Source organism: Yamadazyma tenuis, chromosome 5 (genome assembly GCF_029203305.1).
Source record: "Yamadazyma tenuis chromosome 5, complete sequence".
NCBI classification, from domain to species: domain Eukaryota; kingdom Fungi; phylum Ascomycota; class Pichiomycetes; order Serinales; family Debaryomycetaceae; genus Yamadazyma; species Yamadazyma tenuis.
In genome coordinates, this window is record NC_089465.1 from 547,454 (window position 1) to 568,754 (window position 21,301).

Below are 21,301 nucleotides of genomic sequence, written 5' to 3' on the forward strand. Positions count from 1 at the left end.
GCCTTAGTAAGAACTGCATGGGATCGGGCGCGAGCGACTGCATCGAGGGGTATATATTTATTTTATTACTGAAACTTAATTCATTACTGGATCTATCAATTATTCACAACTTTTAGAGATCCCTTGGTGATCATATCGGGTAAAGACCCGTCGCTTAGTCTTCTTCGTCCGTAATCTTCGGTTGGGTATGGAAGCACACCTGCACCTTGTCCATGTCCGACACTTGCAACTCGGGCATCTTCAAACATAAAGTACTCGTCGTTTGAGCCAAACGAGTTGTTATTAAGGCTTTGTTGTTTTGTATGCTCAGATTTGATCGTAGGCTTTTTACCCACAAACAGGTTAGGGGTGACGTTATATTCACTCTTACCACCAGTTCGGTTCAAAGGCGGCACTGCGTGAAATCCTTCAGCGTCCTTTTCGAAATCGTCTTCGTCGTCGTCCGAGTGTCTTCTTCTGTACCAGAGGAAAAAGAGTAACCCGGCCAAGAGACCGATACCTCCCACGACACCCACCACGATACCACCAATGGCACCACCAGAAAGACTTTTTTTGCTCGAGCCCGATGAGCTTTTGCTAGTATCGTCGGAGTGACCAGTAGCAGATGCGCTGGAGGAGCCTGAATCGCTAGTACTGGCAGTGGGCGAGGATTCAGAATCCTTGGTCTTGGTGATGGTGACTTCCGAAGGCTTCGAGTCACTGGTCACCGTCGATACTACCTGTGACGTATTGTCGGTGCTGGATGCAGAGGAACTTTCGTCGTCTGCTTCGCTGGTGGTACTCGATTCAACGTCGGTGGAAAAAGAGGCTTCAGTGGAAGTGGTTTTGTGGGTTGAGGATGTCTTAGACGACAGGGACGAACTCGACGTGGACGAGGACTGAGCCGTCGACGACGACAGGGCCACAGCCAGGGCCAGCACCGAGGCGTCTTCGTAGATCAAGAAATAGTCGGATCCACCGCAATTTTCAGATCCATAGCCCTGACAGGTTGTATCACAGTTGGAAGACGACACCTCGTCGGAAGAATCGATCTCGATGCTGCCGCAGTAGCACGTCAGCCCCTCGATCAACGCCGCGTACCGGGAGCCTGAACAAATACCTTCACAATGGCCCGAGCTCTGGAACGTGTATTCATCGCCGTAGGTCAAAAGTGATTCGACACTGCTCTTGGGAAAACACCCGTACAGCGAGAAGGCAGCGTGTGTGGGTAGAAGGAGCAAGCTCAAAGCGAGAGTCTGGGCAAGCTGGAGCATTTTGAGGGTGGGATGACCGTATGTTTGTGGACTGGTCAAAACTAAGGGATTTAGCAGGAAATTGATTCAGGCGGATTTGGAAAATGCAGAATAAAGAAGCTGAACAGAGACCTGAACAGTGGATGAGGTAACGATTGGGATGGGATGAGGTTGCTAAACCGGGGTTTTACCTGTGCAAGGTATGTGTGAGATCAAAGAGCAAAGAAAAGGATTGGATCAAAAGTTGAGAATCCAAACAAAGAGTTAAAAAAAGACCATTCCGAAGAAAAAAAAAAAGAAAAAATTGAGGTAAACAAAACTCGAAGTGCAGGAAGATACGTTAGTTCGGCCTTCAGGCGGGCCACAGGTAGAGACGGGATTGGGAGATGTGTACATGTATAGCAAAGGTATGAGATATCAATCCCACCACAAACAGGAAATAGGTGGCTATGGGACAACGGATACATCACATGTTGACACCAGGTCGCAGTGAAAAATGTAGTGAGAGCGCAAACCGGAATGGTGGATGCTTAAACCTTGTTTAGGAAGCATCGTGCGGGTAAACTAACTACTGGGGTGGGTCCAGAAGCCCCGATTCCAGGAACCACAGTCACGTGAGACTACGGTTGGTTGGTGGACCGTGGGCGCCCACTAATTTTCTGTGTTTCTTGGTACGAGGTCCTAGGCGATGCCACGCCATCGCCTGGTCGAGCCGAGTTTTTCGCATCGCCAGTCGGCGGGCAGAGTTTTCCCTTCCCGCCTCGCGAGCCGGCGCGCCAACTACGGCCGAGCTGTCGCTCGCCTCGCCTGCCTGGTTCTGCTCATTTAGGCTCTGCTCATCTAGGCTCTGCGCCTCCACCTCCGATGCGTTCGCTTCGCCTTCAAATGGATAAAGATAGTGCATGCCTTCAACGGTCGCTACATATCCGTTCCTAAACGCCTTCCCGTGTAAAAACATCTTCTGATGGTGGAACAGGTCTTTAAAAGTGCCTTTCATGCACTGAGCGTACCTCATGTTCAACAGTATTTTGTCAATGTCCCAGTAACAAAGACACTGGTAGAGGTGTACTACCGACACGGGTGAACCAAGCTGTTGTGCTTCCTCTTCCTTGAGGACCGCGTATCGTAAATATACTTGTGGGGCGTCCACAAAATAAAAGTTGGAGATGTAATTGCTGCAAACGGTGAGTTTTTGTACACACGGATTGGCTGCAAATCGAATGTTAGCACACCTTATTTGGAGTGTATGGACTCGTTCAAACATGGTGGACCATACAAGTGTGTGATAGCTCGTGGGCACGTTACATTCGTATATTACTGTGTGCCAGAAGCTAATTTCTTCGAGTTCTTTGAAGACATTGACCCCGCGATGAGTGGAGTGGAGATGAATAGTGAAATAAGGACCTTGGGGGAAAGTACAGCTCTCAATACTGCCCACACTGAACGTATGTATCAACCGAATTCCTAATTGGGAATATTGAGCCGGTACACTTGATGCAAAATCTTTTAGAGCCCAGTAATAGTCCGTGAGGTCCCCCTTCAAATGAATGCTTTGGCCAGCTAAACTTTTGGGCGAGTTACTCTGCCCAAACTCCTTCAAGATACCGATTCCCCAAGTGACTGGATTGCCATAAATGTGAGTGTACATGTTGTTGTGGTTGGTGCGGGCGTTTTCTTTGTGCTGATCCGCCTGAACTTGAAGGTTGGATAATGATCTCGTGAGTTGTGCTAACTTCTTGGGGTACGTCAGAAAACACTTCAACCCGTTCTTGTTCAATAATTCATGACCCAAGTAGTCTACCAACTCGTGAGAGAGCGATTTTGCTTGTTTTTGCTGGTAGGAACACCAGCAGTACGATATCGCGTATACCACGCTTGGCTCATGCTTATACACTTGAAGCACGTAGTACAATTCTGCTGGAGTTAATTGCTCGAGAATATATATGTTGACTTCGAGTGGGAACTGGTGGAGCATAGCTACTTTAGCAAAAGAAAGGTTGTACGATTTTGGAGGATTTTTATGTACTTGCAGTGTTATGGTGGTGAGGCTTATAGTTATGCTGATTCTGCGAATTTTGCAGCCATTAGAATTTTAGGAAATAATACGAAAGAGAGCACAAAGAGCAGAGAGCACAAGTATTCAAATGATGTAACCAGTTCAGTTTGGGTAAATACTGGGATACAATTAAGCCCTACTGTGAGACACGAACAAGACAAACCACCCTTCACTTCCATCTTCACAACACTTTCTACACTTTCTACACCCAACTACTCAAACGTCTATTTCTATCACACTCTACAGTTTCCAATGTCAAACACCAAAATATCAGAGGCACCAATCTTCTTCAAGGCATCCATAATGTTCCCAGTTTCTGCTTTCTCGACCATTGCCGACACAGCCACCCACTCTTCAACTTCAAACTCTTTCTTTTCCAAAGCCGAAACAGTAGCAGACCTTCTACCAGGAGTTATCTTCAAAACCTCCGACAACAAGCTTCTAGGAGTATTATAGTTACACAACACATATCTTTGAGCAGCCAAAATACCCTCAATTCTTTGCTTCACTACGTTCACTATATCAGGGAATTTGGGTTCTTTGGCACAGATCAAGTGTGCGCTGGTTTCCAACAATGTGGTAATAGCCTTTAATCCAGCAGCTCTCATGGTTTCACCACTCTCCACCAAATCCACAATCCCATCAGCAACTCCCAACGCACATGAAGCCTCGACAGATCCTCCCACATACCTGAGATGTGTGCTTAAAGTGTCTTTACCTTCCAAATCTTTGAAAAAATCTCCTGCCAATTTCGTAAATGAAGAAACAATCTTTTTACCAACCAATTGCTCAGGTTTGGTGTAAGGCCCATCAGCAGGAACCTGGAGCTGTAATTTACACTTGCCAAATTGCAAGTCCAACAAGTCGGTGATTTGATCGTACATATCAGCTTCTTGTATCTGGTCTAACCCGGTGATTCCCAAGTCACAGTTACCTTCTCCCACGAAAATAGGGATATCGGCTGCTGGTAAGAAAATCAAGGCGATGGGCAAGTTGGTACACAAGGCGATGTCCAATCTGCTGGAACGTCTGAACTGGATGTCACTTCCCTTCAACAATTCACAGCATTTTTCATATAATCTTCCCTCTACTATAGTTAGTACTTGTTCAACTATCGGAAGACTGGAAATATAATTCCCACTCTTTATTCACTACTAATACGTACTCTTGGGGACGGCAAACAACAACCGGTCTGGCAAATGGTTAACTAAATCCATGGTCAATGTCGATAAGAATGTCGATATGACTCAGTGAAAAATTTCACCGCGAAGGCTCACGACTCAATTTTGTGCTTTAATGTTAGATAGAATACTTGATGATAAGTGCTATAAACGTTTTCAAAGTGCTATAGTAGTCGGTGACTGGGTCACTTTTGTTCCTTGTCGCTTGAGTCCTGTGAAGTCATCGTATCGTCTTCGTCATTGATCAAGCTGTCCAAGTCGCGATCGGAGCTTTCCTGGTCTTCGATATCCTCATCTTCACCTTCATCTTCGTCTTCATTCTCGAAATATTGGCGAGGCAACGGCTGGCCGCGCGCACGATACCCCTGAGGACTGCCGTACCAGTACTTGTTGAATCCCCAGTTGAGTAGTATCTTAGCCATGTGATACGGGGTGAACTCAGGCCACAACGTCTCCACCATCACCACAGCACAGTCGGACGACACCACTTGCCAGAGTAAAAAGTCCGAAAGTCTGTATGTTCCCGATGTTCGGATCATCAAGTCCAATGGCGGTGAGTCCCGCGTGTAGAGGAACTTGTCGATGGTGGATTGATCTATTATAAAGTCGTTTTGTTTGATCGACTCATTGACAATGCACTTGATCAGGTGAGTTATTTCGTCCCGCGAGGTGTACGGAAAGCACACATTCAAAGTGGCTCTCTTATTGTTTTTGGTGATTTGTTCAGTTTCGTTCAACACTTTGCGGACATCGGGGGGGAGAAGTGCAGTGTTACCCAAGATGCGGATTCTTACCCCATACTCTTCACACAATTCCCCATGCTGAGTGACTTGTTTAAACTTCAGCTTGGCCAAGTCCATCAACCACTTGACTTCATAGCTAGATCTCTTGAAGTTCTCGATCGAAAATGCGTAAACGGTGGCATGCTCTACGCCACATTCATATAGCAATTCCAATACGCTGGCCATACTCTCAAATCCAAGGCTATGGCCTTCTTTCAATTCGATGTTGTGGGTACGGGCATATCGACGGTTGCCGTCCATTATAATGCCCACGTGACGAGGAATGGGCCCTTCACGGACAACAGCGCCAAAAGACTTTTTGACCTTGGTGAGAAGCCAGTTGTATCCTGGAAACGTGGAAATCCACTGGGCCATTGGAAGAGGGAATATAAAACTGTGAAATAGGGGGCGGAGGACAATTAAGGCTGTGGTATGGTGTTTGTTCCCTGTTCCAGTCTTTAAGGAAAATTATGCTAGAATAAATACAGGTGACTTTTGCACCATAAACTATGTTTGTGTGTAAGTTGTTAGACCTGACACATTTCAAAAAAAATTTGCGACTTTTGAATCTCATCCCAAGAAACAAAAACGATTTGTAATACTGCAAAACCAATGTCTGCACCACAGGAATACATAAACGAAGAAGAGCCTGAAGAAGAGTTTCTTCGTGCCGAAGAAGTGGGCGAAGAGGTGCCTGATGACACCAACCTTCCACCACCAGATGATGAAGATGACGAAGATATCGATATGGAGCAGGACATTACGATAGACTTATCCAACAACTCCTGGACGTATTTCGACCAGCACAAAGACTCGATTTTCACAATATTCCGTCACCCAACGTTACCCATGGTGGTGACCGGTGGGGGTGACAACACAGCATATTTGTGGACGACCCATACACAACCTCCCAGATTTGTAGGAGAATTGAGTGGTCATAAAGAGTCTGTGGTTGCAGGAGGTTTCACCAGCGACGGGAAGTACGTGGTGACGGCTGACATGAATGGGTTCATCCAGGTGCACAAGAGCAGTAAAGGGGGCCAAAGATGGATCAAATTTGGTGAGTTACAAGAAGTCGAAGAAGTATTATGGGTCAGGGTTCACCCTAGATTACCATATTTTGCATTCGGTGCCACTGACGGGTCCGTATGGGTGTACCAGATTGATGGAGGGTTAGTCCAAGTAATGTCTGGATTTCTGCATACGTTGGAGTGTAATGCTGGAGACTTTATCGATAAGGGGACAGAAGAACTTTTTCTTGTAACGGTGTCAGAGGACGGTTCAGTCATCAGTTGGAACTGTTTTACCGCCCAAGTGGTGTACAAGTTGCTGCCTCATGATGAATTCAAGGGAGTTGAAAGTCCTTGGGTTTCTCTCAGTGTGTTTGAGAACAAGATGGCCGTGGGAGCTAGAGACGGTAATTTAGCCATCATCAACTATGATACGGGTCGACTTGTGCACAGTGTAAAGACTTTGGAGAACATTGACGATGTGGCCGAACTTTCTGTTGAGGCGCTAAGCTGGTGCCAGACTCCTTCTATCAACTTGTTGGCAGTAGGGTTGGTTTCCGGAGACTTGTTACTATTCGATACTTTGCAGTGGCGTGTACGGAATTCAGTCAAGTTGGAGGACACTATCACCAAGTTGAAATTCCTCGCCAACACACCGGTGTTGATTGGCTCGTGTATGAATGGCCGTATATACAAATGGGATGCTCGTACCATGAAAGAGCTTTTTGTGGGATATGGCCATAACATGGGAGTGTTAGACTTTGCGGTGTTGGATGATGGTAAGGTTGCCACCGCTGGTGATGAGGGGGTGTCATTGGTGTTTGCTACCGAGCAGTAGACTTTACAATTCGTTGCTCATGATACTCAGGTGTTGATAGTTTTTTTTGCAGCTATTTAGAAAACGCAAACGCGTCGCGATGCGAAAACATAAATACATTTCATTCAATACATACGTTCTTTATGACTGTGGACGTGGCCATCAACTCCGACGACGTGGCTCCAGCGATGGCATCCTACAGGCCTTCAGAAGCAGATATGCGGTTTTACTACCTGAGACTCCTCCCGTTCCGTTACGTGTTCCAGTGGTTGAACCATTCGCCCAAACCCACCAAGGACTTCACCATGAGAGAATTTGCCTACGAACATAGAACCGGCGCGTACCAGCGGTACAACTCGTTCACGTCGCAAGAGGACTTCAAGAACTCAGTGGTGCTGGCAAACCCAACCAGATTTGAGATCGGTGCCGTCTACTCGGTGAATCCCAAAGAAAGGAAGAACTTGCCCAAGAATGCTTTGAAGCCGTTGGCCAAGGAATTGGTGTTTGATATCGATTTGACCGATTATGATGATATCAGAACATGTTGTTCTGGGACTGATATCTGCAAGAAATGTTGGAAGTTTATCAATGTGGCTACAAAGATCATTGACACTGCATTAAGAGAGGATTTTGGCTTTAAGCACTTGATCTGGGTGTTCTCAGGAAGAAGAGGAGCCCATTGCTGGATAAGTGATAAGAGGGCTCGTGAGTTGGACGAGACTGTTAGACGATCGATTGTCGAGTACCTTGATATTTTGGGGTCAAAGCAATTAAAAATGGGCAAACAGTCATTGAATTTGAAGAGGCCCTTTCATCCTCACATTGAGAGATCGTTCAACCTCTTGAAAGGAGATTTCATCGAGATCATCTTAGAGGATCAGGATCCTTGGAGAAACAATCAGGAACACATCGACGAGTTATTATCTTTCATTCCTGAAAAGTCGTTACAGGAAGACTTACAAAGCCAGTGGAAGGGCAAGTCCAGTAGCTCGAAGCAAAAGTGGGAAGATATCAATGTCACTGCCAGAAAGTTGTTGAAGAATCAGGTGCAGTTGAATATGTTGAACGAAGCTAAAAAGGATATTATTATCTTCTACTTGTATCCCAGATTGGATATTGAGGTGTCCAAGCAGGTGATTCACTTGTTGAAATCTCCTTTCTGTATTCACCCAAGCACCGGGAATATATGTGTTCCTTTTGACCCACATTCCAATATCTCAGGCAATAAGGATGATGATAGCTATGGATTCAATCCAATGAATGCCCCCAACTTGCGGAAATTGCAAGATGAATTGGAAATATGGGACACCCGCAGGGTAAGTGACTCTAGCCAAACTCTCGCTTCTGAGTACGATATTTCAGATTCCGAAGCTAATGATAGAAGGTTAGCTGATTACGAAAAAACAAGCTTAAAACCATATGTGAACTATTTTGCCAAGTTTGTTAACGGACTAGTGAAAGATGAGTTGTCCAGTGCTTCCAAGAGAACGAGAGACGAGCTCGAGTTTTGATTTACGAGCTTGAGTTATTTATACGTAATGTTGAACCAGTTGTATTTAATATATGGTGCTATGTGATTGGGTTTGTTTTAACTTTGGTGCTATTTTTTTCTAAAAATTAGTGCTATGGTACATTATAAATAATTTGTTCACATGATGATACAATTGCCTTGCTTCTGAGAGTCATCCTTGGGGTTGATGTCGTCCAAGGTTCCACTATTGTTCTTGATAATAATCGTCTCCTCCTTTGGTACTGTATCATCCACAAGCGTGGACATTTCCGAATTGTCTTCATTTTCATAGTGATACCACTCCAAATACTCCAACTCTTTGTTGTACCGGACAACACCCGAACTTAAGTAAATATCGTGGTAATTCAACTTTGGATAGTGCCATTTGGGGACGTATATAACTGTAGGACATGAGCCGGTATCGCCTTTCTGGATAGACACCGTCAAGGAGAACCTGACGGTTCTCATATCAAACTCGGTTGCAATAAGGTCTCCGCAGCATGCCACTACGTATGGTCTGATAATAGCACCGGCCGCACGTACTCCGTCTGGGGAAGGATAGCACTTCTTGCTGTGTCTGTACTTGACGTTATCTGCTGTCCAGAAAATCAAAGATGCATCTTGAATGGATCTAAGGTCATCTTCATCATCATCTATGTTCTGCTTCAGAACCTCAAATTCTTCAGCTTCAATGCTTCCCTTGTCGTCTTCAATTTCTTCTATTTGGGTGATTTCCTCCTTTTCGCTGGAACCTTTAATCTTGTGTTTCAAAGTGTGAACCTTAGAGTTGATTCTTCTCGCACGGGTGTTCTTCAATAGAGAGGCAGTGGTGGAAACACTGGATGTCAATATATCACCCAACGATGTTTGACTGGTAAACGAAAGATTTCTATCTTCAGCACTCCAGAATGAAAAATCCTCATTATTCCACCGGTCTCCCCATTTATGGCAATTGGTAGAATTATAGCACCAGTACGTATGAGACATAGCCAGGCCCTCTAAAGCATAACTTAAAGCATCCAATGCTAAAGTCTGGGATGAATACCGACCATTAGTATATGCTCTTTTATCGTCCATGTCAAAAGGCATACCGGTTTCCGACATCAATATTGGAATGCTTCCCAAATAATCTTCACACTCCTTCTTCATTTCGTTAAACTGTTTCTTCATACAGTTACGTATAGCTCTCTCTCCAAAAACAATGCCCAAGACTGGGTTGAGGTAGCGACCTCTCATGATACCAAGGGTGTCCACATTGTATCTGGGGTTCCATGTTTTGAACATCAAAGACATTCCATCGTAGTAATGAGGACAGTAGATGGTTTTCTTGTCCACAATACCTCTGGGGTCCGTCTTCAAGTTTGGTGGAATTTCTAATACTGGCGGCTGTATCATGAAAAACACATCTGGGGTGATTGAGCGGATGGTCTTCTTGAACTTGGCGACAAAATCAACAAAATTGTTGTTGATAAAGAACTCCATGTCGATTTTTGTTGGCTTTACACCGCTATACATCTTGAAGTTATGCTTGGCCGCAAACTGGTTGAAGAAATTGGGCTTCTGTAACTCACAAATAGCATTCTGTTGCATCTTTTCTTCGATGCTCATCGATGGAAGTGACTTAAAATCCACCTCATTGTAACTCCACACCCCGATTTGCTGGAAAACACACTCTCCAATGATCCACTCGGGACTTCTTTCCCATCCGTACCGGGCGTCAATTGCATGGGCCTCTTCAATAGTCAACCAGGCTCTTTGTCCATTTGGATCCACACACTGGGTACCATATTTCTGTGGCCCAGCCAACGAAATCCGGTAAACATCCACCTCACATGGCAATCCCATCCCAAGCTTGAAACACTGGTATACAGTGGGGGTGGTTCCCACCCGCAACTGTTGACTGGCCGGGATTTCCCCTAAATGGGTGTTGCCCATCAACCCACAATTAGGCTCATTGACGGTCTCAAACCCAAATAACGTCCCGTCCTCGATCATTTCTCGATTAGACTTTGAAACCCGCATCCAGAAGTGCTTGATACTCTTGAAAAAACATCCTTGTAAGTACGCCTGCACGTTCTGGCCGTTGATTTTAAATTGAGGAAAGTAGTTCTTTCCGGAAAAAAACATGGTGAACATCACCAACGAGGCCAACCGCCTGTAGTTGGTGGGCCAGATCATCTTCGGAAAGGTGTCAGTATCATCATCAGGATGGAACCGGGGCTCGTTGTGGAGAATCGCTGCTTCCGTTTGGGAAAATCGCTTAGGCTGGAGCCCAGCAGCATATAGAGTCCACATCGGCGCCCCGCTACCGCCACTGAATCGTGACCATACGTCCTGGTGCACATCTATGAAAACATACAATCCACCCACACTATGAATCACCTCCAAAATTTTGGTGGTGTAGTCAATAAACTCTTCGTCATAAATCCCCGGACCTTTGTGCTCCAAGGCTTCCCAGGTGATGATGTACCGAATGGTATTGTAACCCCATGACTTAATTCGAAGAAAATGCAGTTCTGCTTCATCGAGCAGGAACGGGCGGCCCACAAAGCTCACATTGTCACCATCAAAAAACACATTGTCGGTGTCGGTAGCGTCTCCTTTATAGGTGGGCATATTGGGAGTAGCAGGCAACTTGGCGGCACTGTCGAGGTTGATGCCCTTTAGCGTGATCAAACGGCCGTGGTGGTCCACCAAGTATCCCTTTTCATTGGTCGAGAGACGCTCACATTCAAGTATACTGTTGGAGTTCTTAGTGGTTGCTGGGGCCTCGAGGATGGGCTCCAGGTCAGGGTACAGATGGCGCAAGGACCGCACACCCGAGAGCGACACCTTGGAGGTGGTATTGTACAAGCTGATACGGTTGTTTATTGCATCCTGGGCCTCCTTGAAATAGTAGAGTCCTTTCATGGTCACAAATAAACAGTGTTAAGATGAACGTTTTTGGCACCTCTTGTGATTTTGCTTAAATCGCGGAGAAAATTTTTAGTGTGAAATATTGAATATATTCGGCTGCAGATGGCTGCAAAAAAACCTACGCGCAACACCAACATAACCTATTTATTCCGGTTATCACCCAACACCAGCTTTTTGTGACTAATGTGGCTGCTGAGCCGCCATGCATCCTCCGTACGAAACTTATCATGAAGCGGTACGATTTTGTGCCGTTTGCTGGGGTTGGCCGCGTCTGCTGCCAGAAAGTACGTGGGAGCTGCTTCCATCAACTGCTGGGGAAGAATGGCGCTGGCACAGTGCATGTACTCGCGGGAAGTGAGCACAAGCGTGTGATATATCACATAATCGGGATCTTTGTTCTGGAGGGCACTGGACGGGTGTAAGTACACTGGTGTATTTTCGACAAGGGTTTTATATCCATCTTGGTGGTCTCGTTTGGCCGAGTTCTTGAAGAACCCCGAGCACAACGCCCGTAGTACCCGATCGGTGTCCATCGCACACAGAAGGATCGGACTGTTATTTTTGTGCATGATTTTGGAGAGCTGGCTCTTAACTTCCTGGGCTCTACGCATGCTTCTCTCTTGAATGAAGTTCTCCTGGCACCACGTCCGGTTATATCCATTAAGAGCCCACGAGCGGTAGACGTTAAGGAGAGTGAGGTGGTCACCCGACGAGTGGTTGAACCGCGCCCGGCGCTGGTCCGCAAGGCTCTGCTTTTGTTTAGGTCGGTAAAACACATTTTGCACCGAAAGCATCGACACTATTGTCAAAACCTCTTCTGAGCACTCATAGTCTATAGACTTGATGACGGTCTTGGCGAGCTTGGGCTCCATCGGGAGGTCGGACATCTTCTTGCCCAATCGCGTCAAATATCCGTTATCGTCTAGTGCTTCTAGCACGTAAAGCTCTTGTAGAGCACTCAACATGGTGTGGGTTTTCGGTGGATCCATAAACTCAAAGTTCATGAGGTCGTTGATACCCATGGCCTTCAAGAGAAGGATCGTGTTAGATAAGTTTGTTCGTTGGATCTCCGGGATGGTGTTGGGGAGCATTTCCTCATTATATGCCTTTTCGGTGTAGAGTCTATAGCATTTTCCCGGTCCTGTTCTTCCAGCACGCCCACTTCTCTGGTTGGCCAGGGCCTGTGATATGGGTGACACCACTAACGAGTCCATTCCGAGTTTGGGGTCGTAGGCATTGATTTTGACAAAGCCAGGGTCAATCACATAGAACACTCCATCGATGGTGATAGAAGTTTCAGCAATGTTGGTGGCTAAGATCACCTTTCTGGACCCCTTGGGAGTAGGTTCAAAGATCCGACTTTGCACCTCGCTGGGAAGAGACGAGTACACTGGAAGGATGATTAACTCTTGGATAGTGTCTCCCAAAGCCTTCGCTTTTTCGTAGAGAATCTCGCAGCCAGTGTCAATTTCGTCTTGGCCTGTTAAGAACACCAAGATGTCCCCTTCAGGCTCCGACACATGAATCTGGATCACCGAATCCAAAGCTGCCGATAAGTAATCCATTTCGGGCTCTTTAGTGTAGAGGACTTCCACTGGAAAAGTCCTTCCAGGGATTTTGAGAACCGGACAGTTGTTGAAGTAACGGGAAAACTTCTTGGAGTCTAACGTAGCAGATGTCACAATTACTTTTAGGTCTGGGTTCACAAGCGTGGCCTTCTTCAACAACGCAAAAAGCACATCTGTGGCAATTGTCCTTTCGTGGGCCTCGTCTAGCATGATCACCGAGTATTTTCCCATAGCAGGGTCATTGATGGCTTCTCGTTGGAGCATCCCGTCGGTCATATACTTGATATTGGTAGAGGGAGACGATTTGTCATCGAATCGGACATTATAACCAACGTCCTCACCAAGCCTTGTGCCTCGTTCTTCAGCTACTCTCTTCGCCACCGACTGGGCTGCCACCCTTCTCGGCTGAGTACACCCAATGATCTTATGGTGTCCTTTTGAGTTGATGTTCAACCCTTCTTCAGCAAGGTACTGGACGATCTGGGTAGTTTTCCCACTACCGGTCTCACCTACAACCACCAAGAACTGGTTGTTGTTGACTAGGTCGACGATTTCAGCCCGCATGGTGAAAACAGGCAACGACTCACGCTGTTGTTTCATAGAAAGGCTAGTTCTCTTACCATAAGTGACTTTTTTCTGTGAGTTCCGCCATTCTAGGGCAATTTGTTCGTGTGAAAGCTTTGGGTCAATACTGGTGGGTCCCATGGGATCCACACCTTCGAGTCGTCTCGACTGCTGGATCCGTTCTTCTTTGTCTTTTTCTCTCTGTTCTTTCACTCGCTTATCCTTGACTTCTTTGGCCAAACTCGATCCCTTTAAAGCTGCACGGCGCATGGAACCTTCGGGGTTTCTGATGATCTTGGGCGGCTCCAAACTCTCCAAATCGTGGGTTTGTCCCTTCAAAAAGTTGGGTTCTTGGAAGTTAAGCTCGATTTCTAGGTGCACCTCTTTCTCATCATTATAGACACTTTGAAGGTCTTCAAAATCATTAAGCTCCGGGTAGTCCTCGGCTTTGGCAGTACCACTGGCAATCATCTGGCGGATCTCCCACTTTTCTGGCGAGGTGAGCCGCCGCTTTTGTGGTCGATGGGGTTGTTGGTGCAACTGCCTGCCTCGCTCCAACTCTTCACTATGGTCGACACCACTCAATTGATCAATTCCTCTCATAGAAAGGCTGACTTTCTGCTGGCCTCGCTTACTCTTGGACTCTTCTTCAATCAGAAGTACCTTGACATGCACTTCCTGTCCGGATTTAACTATATCGTGAGGCAGTCGTATTCTCACCGAGTTATCGAAAGAGAGCTGGGAAATATGACACAACCCTGTCAAGTATTTCACTTTGACAAACGCCCCAAAGTTGGTGATGTTTGTTATGACTCCCCGGTAGACTTTTCCGGGCACAACTTCAGAGAAGTCGTCTTGTGTGTACTGTTGTTTTATTTGTGGTTCGTCTTTTACGGGATGTGAAGACGTGGTATCAGGCTCCACAAACTCCACCTTCTTGTCGGGTATAGTCAAGGCATCAAAGGCTTCAGTTGGTTCTTGCTTGATAGGCGGAGGTTCATCAAGGAGATCTATCACTTTATTGATGAATTCCTGGGGAAACTCTCCTCCGTTCTCAGCAAGGAGTGTGTTGAAAACAGATGCTGTATTGCCAGATGAGGATGCTTGCTCGGCCGCCTTGTCGTAGAGACTGACAACAAACTTGGAGATGTCGTTGTTGGTATCTTCGACGCCTAGAAATGCTTGTATTAGCAGTGATACCTGTAGTAGTGGTTGCATGTATGGAGAAGAAAACGCGATGCGATGATTTTAGAGCCGAAAGAGGACGGGAGATGAAGAGGTGGAATAGGACGGTAAAGTTGGTGGTACGACATGGGACCGGTGGAAAATGTGGGCACGTCCTGGTAACTACGATCGGACGTGGTATAACACCGTCAGTGCCAGTGAGAAGTTTTCGTAGAAGTCTAAAGGGTATTATGCTGTTCAACAAAAATATGCAATCACACACAAACAACACAACCTCAAGACTTCAAAACAGAACGACATAACCAGAACAAGTACCATGGTAATAGTGATCATACAGCTACCATCACCTGGCCTACTTGTCTGTCGTTATACAAATACTCTCTTCACTGACACTCGCTTTTAGACTCATCTCATCTATTTCTATACTGTTAGTAAGCTTCACAAAAAAACAAAACTTCAGTTATATTTTACTATCAATGACAACGTATCTTCATCTTTAATCAGTTGTCCCTATCAAGAAATCATCACTAGTCTGGAATTAATACATACTTTTACTTTTCCAAAAAAAACAAGGAAAAAGCAGTTGAAAAAAATTTCTTCCGAACAAGTCCTAGGCAAATGCGCGATAATTTCAAAACCTAAACAATCTTCTGCCACTGCCACCTCACTCACAAATGTTTCATTTAGCGTCCTCGCTATATACCCAATACACAAAACGTGAGCAGTATAATGTATTGATCTTGGGATTGGATAATGCCGGAAAAACCACGTTTCTTGAGCATCTCAAGTTGTTGTACGCATCGCCCGACTCCTCCAAGAAGCCTAAGAGATCCAAAGACACTGCCAGTATCATCAAAAGTAAGAGGATCCTCCCGACGGTGGGTCAGAATACCACCACTATAAAATATGAGTCCAGTTCTGACAGCCACTTGAACTACAACAATATCAACCTCAAGTTCTGGGATCTTGGTGGTCAAAAGTCGCTCCGAAACATGTGGTCTCGGTATTTTACGCTGTGTCACGGCATTATCTTCATAATCGACTCGACTGACACCGAGCGGTTTCAAGAATGCTATGAGACGCTCGTAAACCTCACCCATGACGAAAATTGGGGGTCGGCTAACAACGATTATGACAATATGGTGAATGTGCCAATTTTGATGATGGCCAACAAGCAAGACTTACCACAAGCCATTGACTTGGTGACGTTAAAGACCGGGGTGTTTATCCAGTTGGTAAGTGAGTTGGAAGCCACGGACCTGAAGTTGTTGCCGGTGTCAGTGTTGGAAAATCAGGGACTTCAGGAAAGTCTCGAGTGGCTCGTGACGCGGCTCGTGTACAACAAGCCTAACCGGGCCCCCGAGTACAAATAGACCCCAGCTCACGTGATGACGATGATGTAATGAACTAGACTATCTTGCATACAAAAATATCCGATACTTTCTATTTGCAGCAATCAGCCCACTACCCATAATCGGCCGCAATTTGCCTGTCACCTCACTATTTAATGGAGAAAGTTCCTCGCAAATTGAATTTCTCAACCATGACTGGACAAATTAGAGATCCCCATTCATTAGTAGAAAACGTCAACGAATTCGAAGATGTGGCCCAAGCCCCCAAACACGACCACTCGCTGCTTGTCACGGATGAGCCAATACTTGAGCAACTGCAACTTGAGTCCGAACATCTGATCAAAATGAATGTGGTCAGAACCAAGCTTGACTTGAGTACCGGTACTCAAAGAGACCCCCATTCGCTTGTGGAAAATGTCAATGAATTTGAAGATGTAGCTAGACAACCGAAGCATGTTGTGAGCCATGAACAAGATTAGAATTAGTGTGTGAATATATAAAGTATGACGAATTGCTAGGTTGCTGACGTGTGGTTGCAAAACGCACTAGCCGCAGCACCACCACAATTTAAATAACCACATGGCCACCAGGATTTCAACGTTCACATGACAGGTACTGCCAGGCTACTTGTCATGTGACTAGTTGTTCAAAGTGGTAAACATTGGTTTTTCTGCACCCACTTTATCTGTTCAAGAAAAACCCTTGCACTCAGTTTATCGTATAACTATTCTATTCTGTATCACCTTTAGTCGCTTCACGCTACCCGTATTTTAAATGCATGGAAGCAATCTTGCGTTTGAGTTTAATTGGGTGCAGATACATGCAGCGAATTCTGTCGCACTCCTCCCCAAACCACGGGGCAACAGACTCCCATGGCTCGCGCAGTCGCTGTGCGGCGGCTGCAGATTTCAGATTGCTGAAATTTGAGAAAATCTCAAATCATAGAAACCCTGAAACATCATTGCTCTACCAGTCATTCAACACCATTGTTGAAGCTGTATTTAACCAAACCAGTTTGTCAGTCTCAATTGACTTTTTTCTCACCCAACCATGTCTTCTAAATCCCCCAGCTTTCTAAGCAAATTCAGAAAACATAAGAGCCCCCCTGCTTCCACAGACAATCCTGGTTCTTCTATCGATTCATCAACAAATGTCGACAATTATGTGGAATCGGCTTATATTGAGGGTCAGCGCACAGCCGAGCACGAATTCGGCAAGAAGGTTAAGCACTATGGGTTTGGCTTCTCCCAGACGCCCAAATCACCCCAAATAGCCACCGACACCCGCGGCGGCAGCTCTGTCGAGTCGACTCCTACCAAACCGACAAAAGTAATTGCCGCCAGTTCGGTGGGTAAGGTGATTACGACCCCACCCAAGGTCAATTACCGTCCCGTGGACCGTGACCGTGCGGGTGACTTCTCCAACGACAAGAAGCCCATTGACGAGACGGTAGTGGACTCGGGGGCCGTCTACGTCCACCACGCGCCCCAGTACGCGGACGACGCTTCGAGGCGCCAGGGAACCGGATATTTTTTCGATCCCAGCGACACCCAGGGCGGCTACTACCGCCAGCGTTCGACCTCGGACAAGGAGGCTGCCGCGCGCGCGGAGGCAACGCAGGCCAAGCTAGACGCGCGCCCAAACTTGAAGACGGTACCATCCGCCTACCGCGAGCAGGCGGAGACCGAGGCCGCGGCCAGGGATGAAGCAGAAAAGAAGAATGCCTTCAAGGCTGACACTAAAGAATCTAAGGACGATGACAGTGTTAGCACTGCCAGTGCCACCCCTGAGCCTAACGAGTCCCACACCCTCGACCCGGCCCAAGAACACTTGAACAACAAGAGCGTGTTCAACTCTGAGGGTGTCAACACCGCTATTGGTGCAGGAGCTACCGCGGGAGCTGCTGCCAGCAAGAACTCCAAGAATAGGAACACCTACGACGGCATCTCGCCCGACTTGACGGTCTGGGATGAGGAAGACAACCAATACCCCGGCCAAGTTGGAGGCGAGGCCACTAGTCCTGAAAATGCTTCCACCACCGCCCTAAAGAGCCCTACTTCTGAGTATCCGGGTGCCACCGTTGGCCCGGCCAATGACTCGCACAAGGCGCGTAAAACGGGTGTGCTTGCGGCAGCAGCAACAGCCACCGCCAAGGCTGCGAAAAAACTATCAGGCTCAGGCTCCACAAAAACACCTGAAATCGATCAAGCTTATGAGCAAGGTATCACTTCTGCCTCATACGATGCGGGACATGAGGCCGGACTATCAACTGGTGCGGACCGTCGTGAGGTTTCTTCAGGTGCGTTTGTGAAACATGATTCGACTTCACAGTCTGGCTACTTTGGGGACAGCAGTAAGACCCTCGATCCAAAAAAACCTGAACTTGAGACTGATGTCGTTGGTGACTCCCAGCCGGGCATACTTGGTGGTGCAGCTAGTGCAATTGGGGCAGTGGGTACCGCTGCTGTAGGAGCGTTGGGGTTCAAGTCGAACAACCCACAAGATGATACCACCATCAATGCGGCGTACGAAGCTGGAAAAAACAAGGCTACCAAAGAACACTTTGAGCAGTTGGGTTCTGTGGCAGGTTCTGATGACAAGACAAGAAGTACTGAAGAAACAGGAAGCATCGGAAAGCCTGTGAGTGTTACTGATTCCACTTCCACGGACAAGAGCAGTTCGAAGTCGGGTCTTTTCGCTGGTGTCGTGGGAGCTGCTGCTGGAGCTTTAGGTTACAAAGTCGCCGATGCCGATGACAAACCGGCACAAAAGGATGGTGACTTGACAAATAAGGATGCGTTTTCCACAAACACTGGTAACAGTGCGATTGGATCCACAAACACCACCGATGTTGCAGCACCAACAGGCAACAATGTCTCGTCGCGTGAACCTCTTGGTGCCACTGTGGGAGGAGCTGCTCCTCTGGGACTTTCTGGTAAACCTTTCAATAAGGACTTTGATGCTCTTGACGGTGATGATTTGACTATCAAGCAGTTTTATGATTCGGGTTACTCCAGGGGCATTCAGGACTCTAATACAAAGTCTTCGACTGTGTCCGGCTCCACCAAGGTGCCGCTGTCACTTGTAGTGGAGGTTATTGGTGTGGACGACAAAAAAGTTGCAGCCAAATTAGCCAAAAAAGCGTCCAAAGAACTTGCGGCCCAAGGAATTGATTTGAGCTCGGGTAAGTTGGTGGTGAATGCTGACACAAAGGAAGTGTACAAGTTGGACGGAGACTTTTCATCTCAAGCCTCGACTTCTCCTGTTGAAGATAAGTCCTACCAAGATTCTCACCCGGCTGCTGCCTCTACTGTCCCCAGAAGCGCTGCGGTGGGAGGTGCTGGAGTTGCTGCTGGTACCGCTTTTGCAGGCTTACATGGCGAAGATAAAGCCCAAAACTACGATGGAGCTATCCAGCCACCTTCTTCTTCGTTGAATCCTAAGGAAGACGCTGATACCAAGCTGTACGATGGAGTAGTCACACCTCCAAAGAACTATGCCAATGTCGACGAATTACCCGTGGCTTCTGAGAAGTCTCGGGCTGTTTCTGGCATTGGTTCCGGTTCTACGTCTAAGGAACCTAAACTCGAACAATCTTCTCCCCAAGACTCTGACATTGTGGTGACAGTTCAAGGCTGTGACGATAGTGTTGCAGGTGAGGTGGCCAATCGAGTGGTGAATGCACTTAAGGGCAAACCTGAGGTGTTGGCCCGGGTGAAGGAAATCAGGATTGATGCTCTTTCGGGACTTGTGAGGGACGAAAACGGTGCGGTAGTGTTGGAGAACTTTGGTGAGAGCAAACCTGGTAAAGAAACTGCTGGTGTTTTTGGTGCTGGTGCTCTTGGCGGTGGTGCTCTTGGTGCTGCTGGTAGTGGTCCTAAGTCTGGTGCTCTTGGCGGTGCTGCTCTTGGTGCTGCTGGTAGTGGTCCTAAGTCTGGTGCTAAAACTGGTCCTTCTGGTGCTGCCTCTGGACCTTCTGCTGCCACTAGCACTGGTTCTAAAGGCTCTGCTGCTTCGGCCAACGTCACCCAACCACTTGATGCCGAAGTTTCTCAACCATCTCCAGGAGTTGTAAAGTTGCCAGTAACGAGAGAAACCACCAGATCAGCCCAACCTGGCCCCGGTGGTATCAGGTCTACTGGTACAACCACTGGGGCGGGAGCAGGTACTGCTGGGGCTGCAGGTACTGGGTCTGCTACTGCTGCCATAGCTGCTGCCACTGCTGCCGATAAGATCGGTGCGACTGGGGCCAGTACTGGCACCAAGACAGGAAATGACATTATCAGCACCTCTGCTGCTTCCAGTAAGCCTGGCATCTCGGACCCAGAAGAAATCGCCCAGATCATTGGTGCAGCCGGTGCTGCTGGTGTGGTGGCGGGTGCTGCCTCCCATGAATCCTCTGGATCCAAAGGCTCTTCTGGTGCCCTTGGTGGAGGCTTCCTTGGAGGGATTCTTGGGGGATCTCTCTTCAAGTCCAAGGAAGTTCCCAGTTCCGAGAAAAGCGTAGAGTCTGGAGAAGTCATTTCCACTACAAACACCAAGAACAGCGATTTGTACAACTCAAACTCATCCTCTACCTCGGTGGAGGATCCTAGTGCTAACTACAGGTATGGTAAGGCAAGTGGTGTCACCACCGGCACGGATCCAAGATCGATAAACGACATTGAACTTGAGATTGTGGGTGCTTCGAAAGACACTGAGTCTCAGCTTCAAAAGGAGAAACTCGCGTATCTTCAGCAACACATTGAATTGATTCCAGTGGATACCAGAAAGGTGATTTTCGATGCCAAAACAGGCATAGCATTCGACGGAGCCGGTAACCAAATTTCTGAATTATCCACCCAGAAACTGTATTCTTTTGACCGCAAAGTTAACAGTAAGAACCAGTTGAACATGCCTGGAAGCTTTTTTTATTAGATGAATTATGTGATTTAGTTGTTTTTGTATTAGTTTTGTTTAATGCATTTTGATTGAAACCCCTAGCCTATATACTAACTGGGGCGCGAGCCCTCGATTGTTGGCCATTTCGCGTGACTCTAGGTGACAGTCCTGGCCGCCGTCGTGCGCGCCCCGGTCCTGCCTTGGTTCTCAAAAAATTTTCAGACTTGAATATTACTGTAAACCAAAT

At 47.0% G+C, this 21,301-nt stretch overlaps 11 protein-coding genes across 11 annotated transcripts; 5 read left to right on the forward strand and 6 right to left on the reverse strand. All coding sequences in view use genetic code 12, as the record gives it.

Annotated features, from left to right (window-relative positions):
- Nucleotides 1-95: 95 nt before the first annotated feature.
- On the reverse strand, nt 96-1,253 carry WSC2 (Cell wall integrity and stress response component 2; the record flags this gene model as incomplete). The annotated part of the gene is made up of 1 exon (XM_006686565.1): nt 96-1,253. The coding sequence occupies one exon, from the start codon at nt 1,251-1,253 to the stop codon at nt 96-98; it is 1,158 nt and encodes a 385-aa protein (XP_006686628.1).
- An 897-nt stretch (nt 1,254-2,150) lies between these two features.
- Nucleotides 2,151-3,207, reverse strand: PSN45_003932 (uncharacterized protein; the record flags this gene model as incomplete). The annotated part of the gene is made up of 2 exons (XM_066158187.1): nt 2,151-2,172; nt 2,690-3,207. 2 exons carry the CDS (start codon nt 3,205-3,207, stop codon nt 2,151-2,153), a joined length of 540 nt encoding a protein of 179 aa, XP_066014284.1.
- Nucleotides 3,208-3,521: 314 nt separating this feature from the next.
- HIS1 (ATP phosphoribosyltransferase (ATP-PRTase) (ATP-PRT)) lies at nt 3,522-4,505 on the reverse strand (the record flags this gene model as incomplete). The annotated part of the gene is made up of 2 exons (XM_006686236.2): nt 3,522-4,375; nt 4,454-4,505. 2 exons carry the CDS (start codon nt 4,503-4,505, stop codon nt 3,522-3,524), a joined length of 906 nt encoding a protein of 301 aa, XP_006686299.1.
- A 149-nt stretch (nt 4,506-4,654) lies between these two features.
- On the reverse strand, nt 4,655-5,626 carry RER2 (cis-prenyltransferase; the record flags this gene model as incomplete). The annotated part of the gene is made up of 1 exon (XM_006686234.2): nt 4,655-5,626. The coding sequence occupies one exon, from the start codon at nt 5,624-5,626 to the stop codon at nt 4,655-4,657; it is 972 nt and encodes a 323-aa protein (XP_006686297.1).
- A 237-nt stretch (nt 5,627-5,863) lies between these two features.
- SQT1 (60S ribosomal subunit assembly or modification protein) lies at nt 5,864-7,099 on the forward strand (the record flags this gene model as incomplete). The annotated part of the gene is made up of 1 exon (XM_006686233.2): nt 5,864-7,099. One exon carries the CDS (start codon nt 5,864-5,866, stop codon nt 7,097-7,099), a length of 1,236 nt encoding a protein of 411 aa, XP_006686296.1.
- Nucleotides 7,100-7,221: 122 nt separating this feature from the next.
- Nucleotides 7,222-8,589, forward strand: PRI1 (p48 polypeptide of DNA primase; the record flags this gene model as incomplete). The annotated part of the gene is made up of 1 exon (XM_006686563.2): nt 7,222-8,589. The coding sequence occupies one exon, from the start codon at nt 7,222-7,224 to the stop codon at nt 8,587-8,589; it is 1,368 nt and encodes a 455-aa protein (XP_006686626.2).
- A 137-nt stretch (nt 8,590-8,726) lies between these two features.
- Nucleotides 8,727-11,498, reverse strand: PSN45_003937 (uncharacterized protein; the record flags this gene model as incomplete). The annotated part of the gene is made up of 1 exon (XM_006686232.1): nt 8,727-11,498. The coding sequence occupies one exon, from the start codon at nt 11,496-11,498 to the stop codon at nt 8,727-8,729; it is 2,772 nt and encodes a 923-aa protein (XP_006686295.1).
- Nucleotides 11,499-11,644: 146 nt separating this feature from the next.
- PRP22 (DEAH-box ATP-dependent RNA helicase prp22) lies at nt 11,645-14,854 on the reverse strand (the record flags this gene model as incomplete). Its single annotated transcript, XM_066158188.1, has 1 exon — nt 11,645-14,854. One exon carries the CDS (start codon nt 14,852-14,854, stop codon nt 11,645-11,647), a length of 3,210 nt encoding a protein of 1,069 aa, XP_066014285.1.
- A 641-nt stretch (nt 14,855-15,495) lies between these two features.
- On the forward strand, nt 15,496-16,194 carry ARL3 (ADP-ribosylation factor protein 3; the record flags this gene model as incomplete). Its single annotated transcript, XM_006686561.2, has 1 exon — nt 15,496-16,194. The coding sequence occupies one exon, from the start codon at nt 15,496-15,498 to the stop codon at nt 16,192-16,194; it is 699 nt and encodes a 232-aa protein (XP_006686624.1).
- Nucleotides 16,195-16,364: 170 nt separating this feature from the next.
- Nucleotides 16,365-16,652, forward strand: PSN45_003940 (uncharacterized protein; the record flags this gene model as incomplete). The annotated part of the gene is made up of 1 exon (XM_066158189.1): nt 16,365-16,652. One exon carries the CDS (start codon nt 16,365-16,367, stop codon nt 16,650-16,652), a length of 288 nt encoding a protein of 95 aa, XP_066014286.1.
- A 571-nt stretch (nt 16,653-17,223) lies between these two features.
- PSN45_003941 (uncharacterized protein) lies at nt 17,224-21,090 on the forward strand (the record flags this gene model as incomplete). Its single annotated transcript, XM_066158190.1, has 1 exon — nt 17,224-21,090. The coding sequence occupies one exon, from the start codon at nt 17,224-17,226 to the stop codon at nt 21,088-21,090; it is 3,867 nt and encodes a 1,288-aa protein (XP_066014287.1).
- Nucleotides 21,091-21,301: the final 211 nt, after the last annotated feature.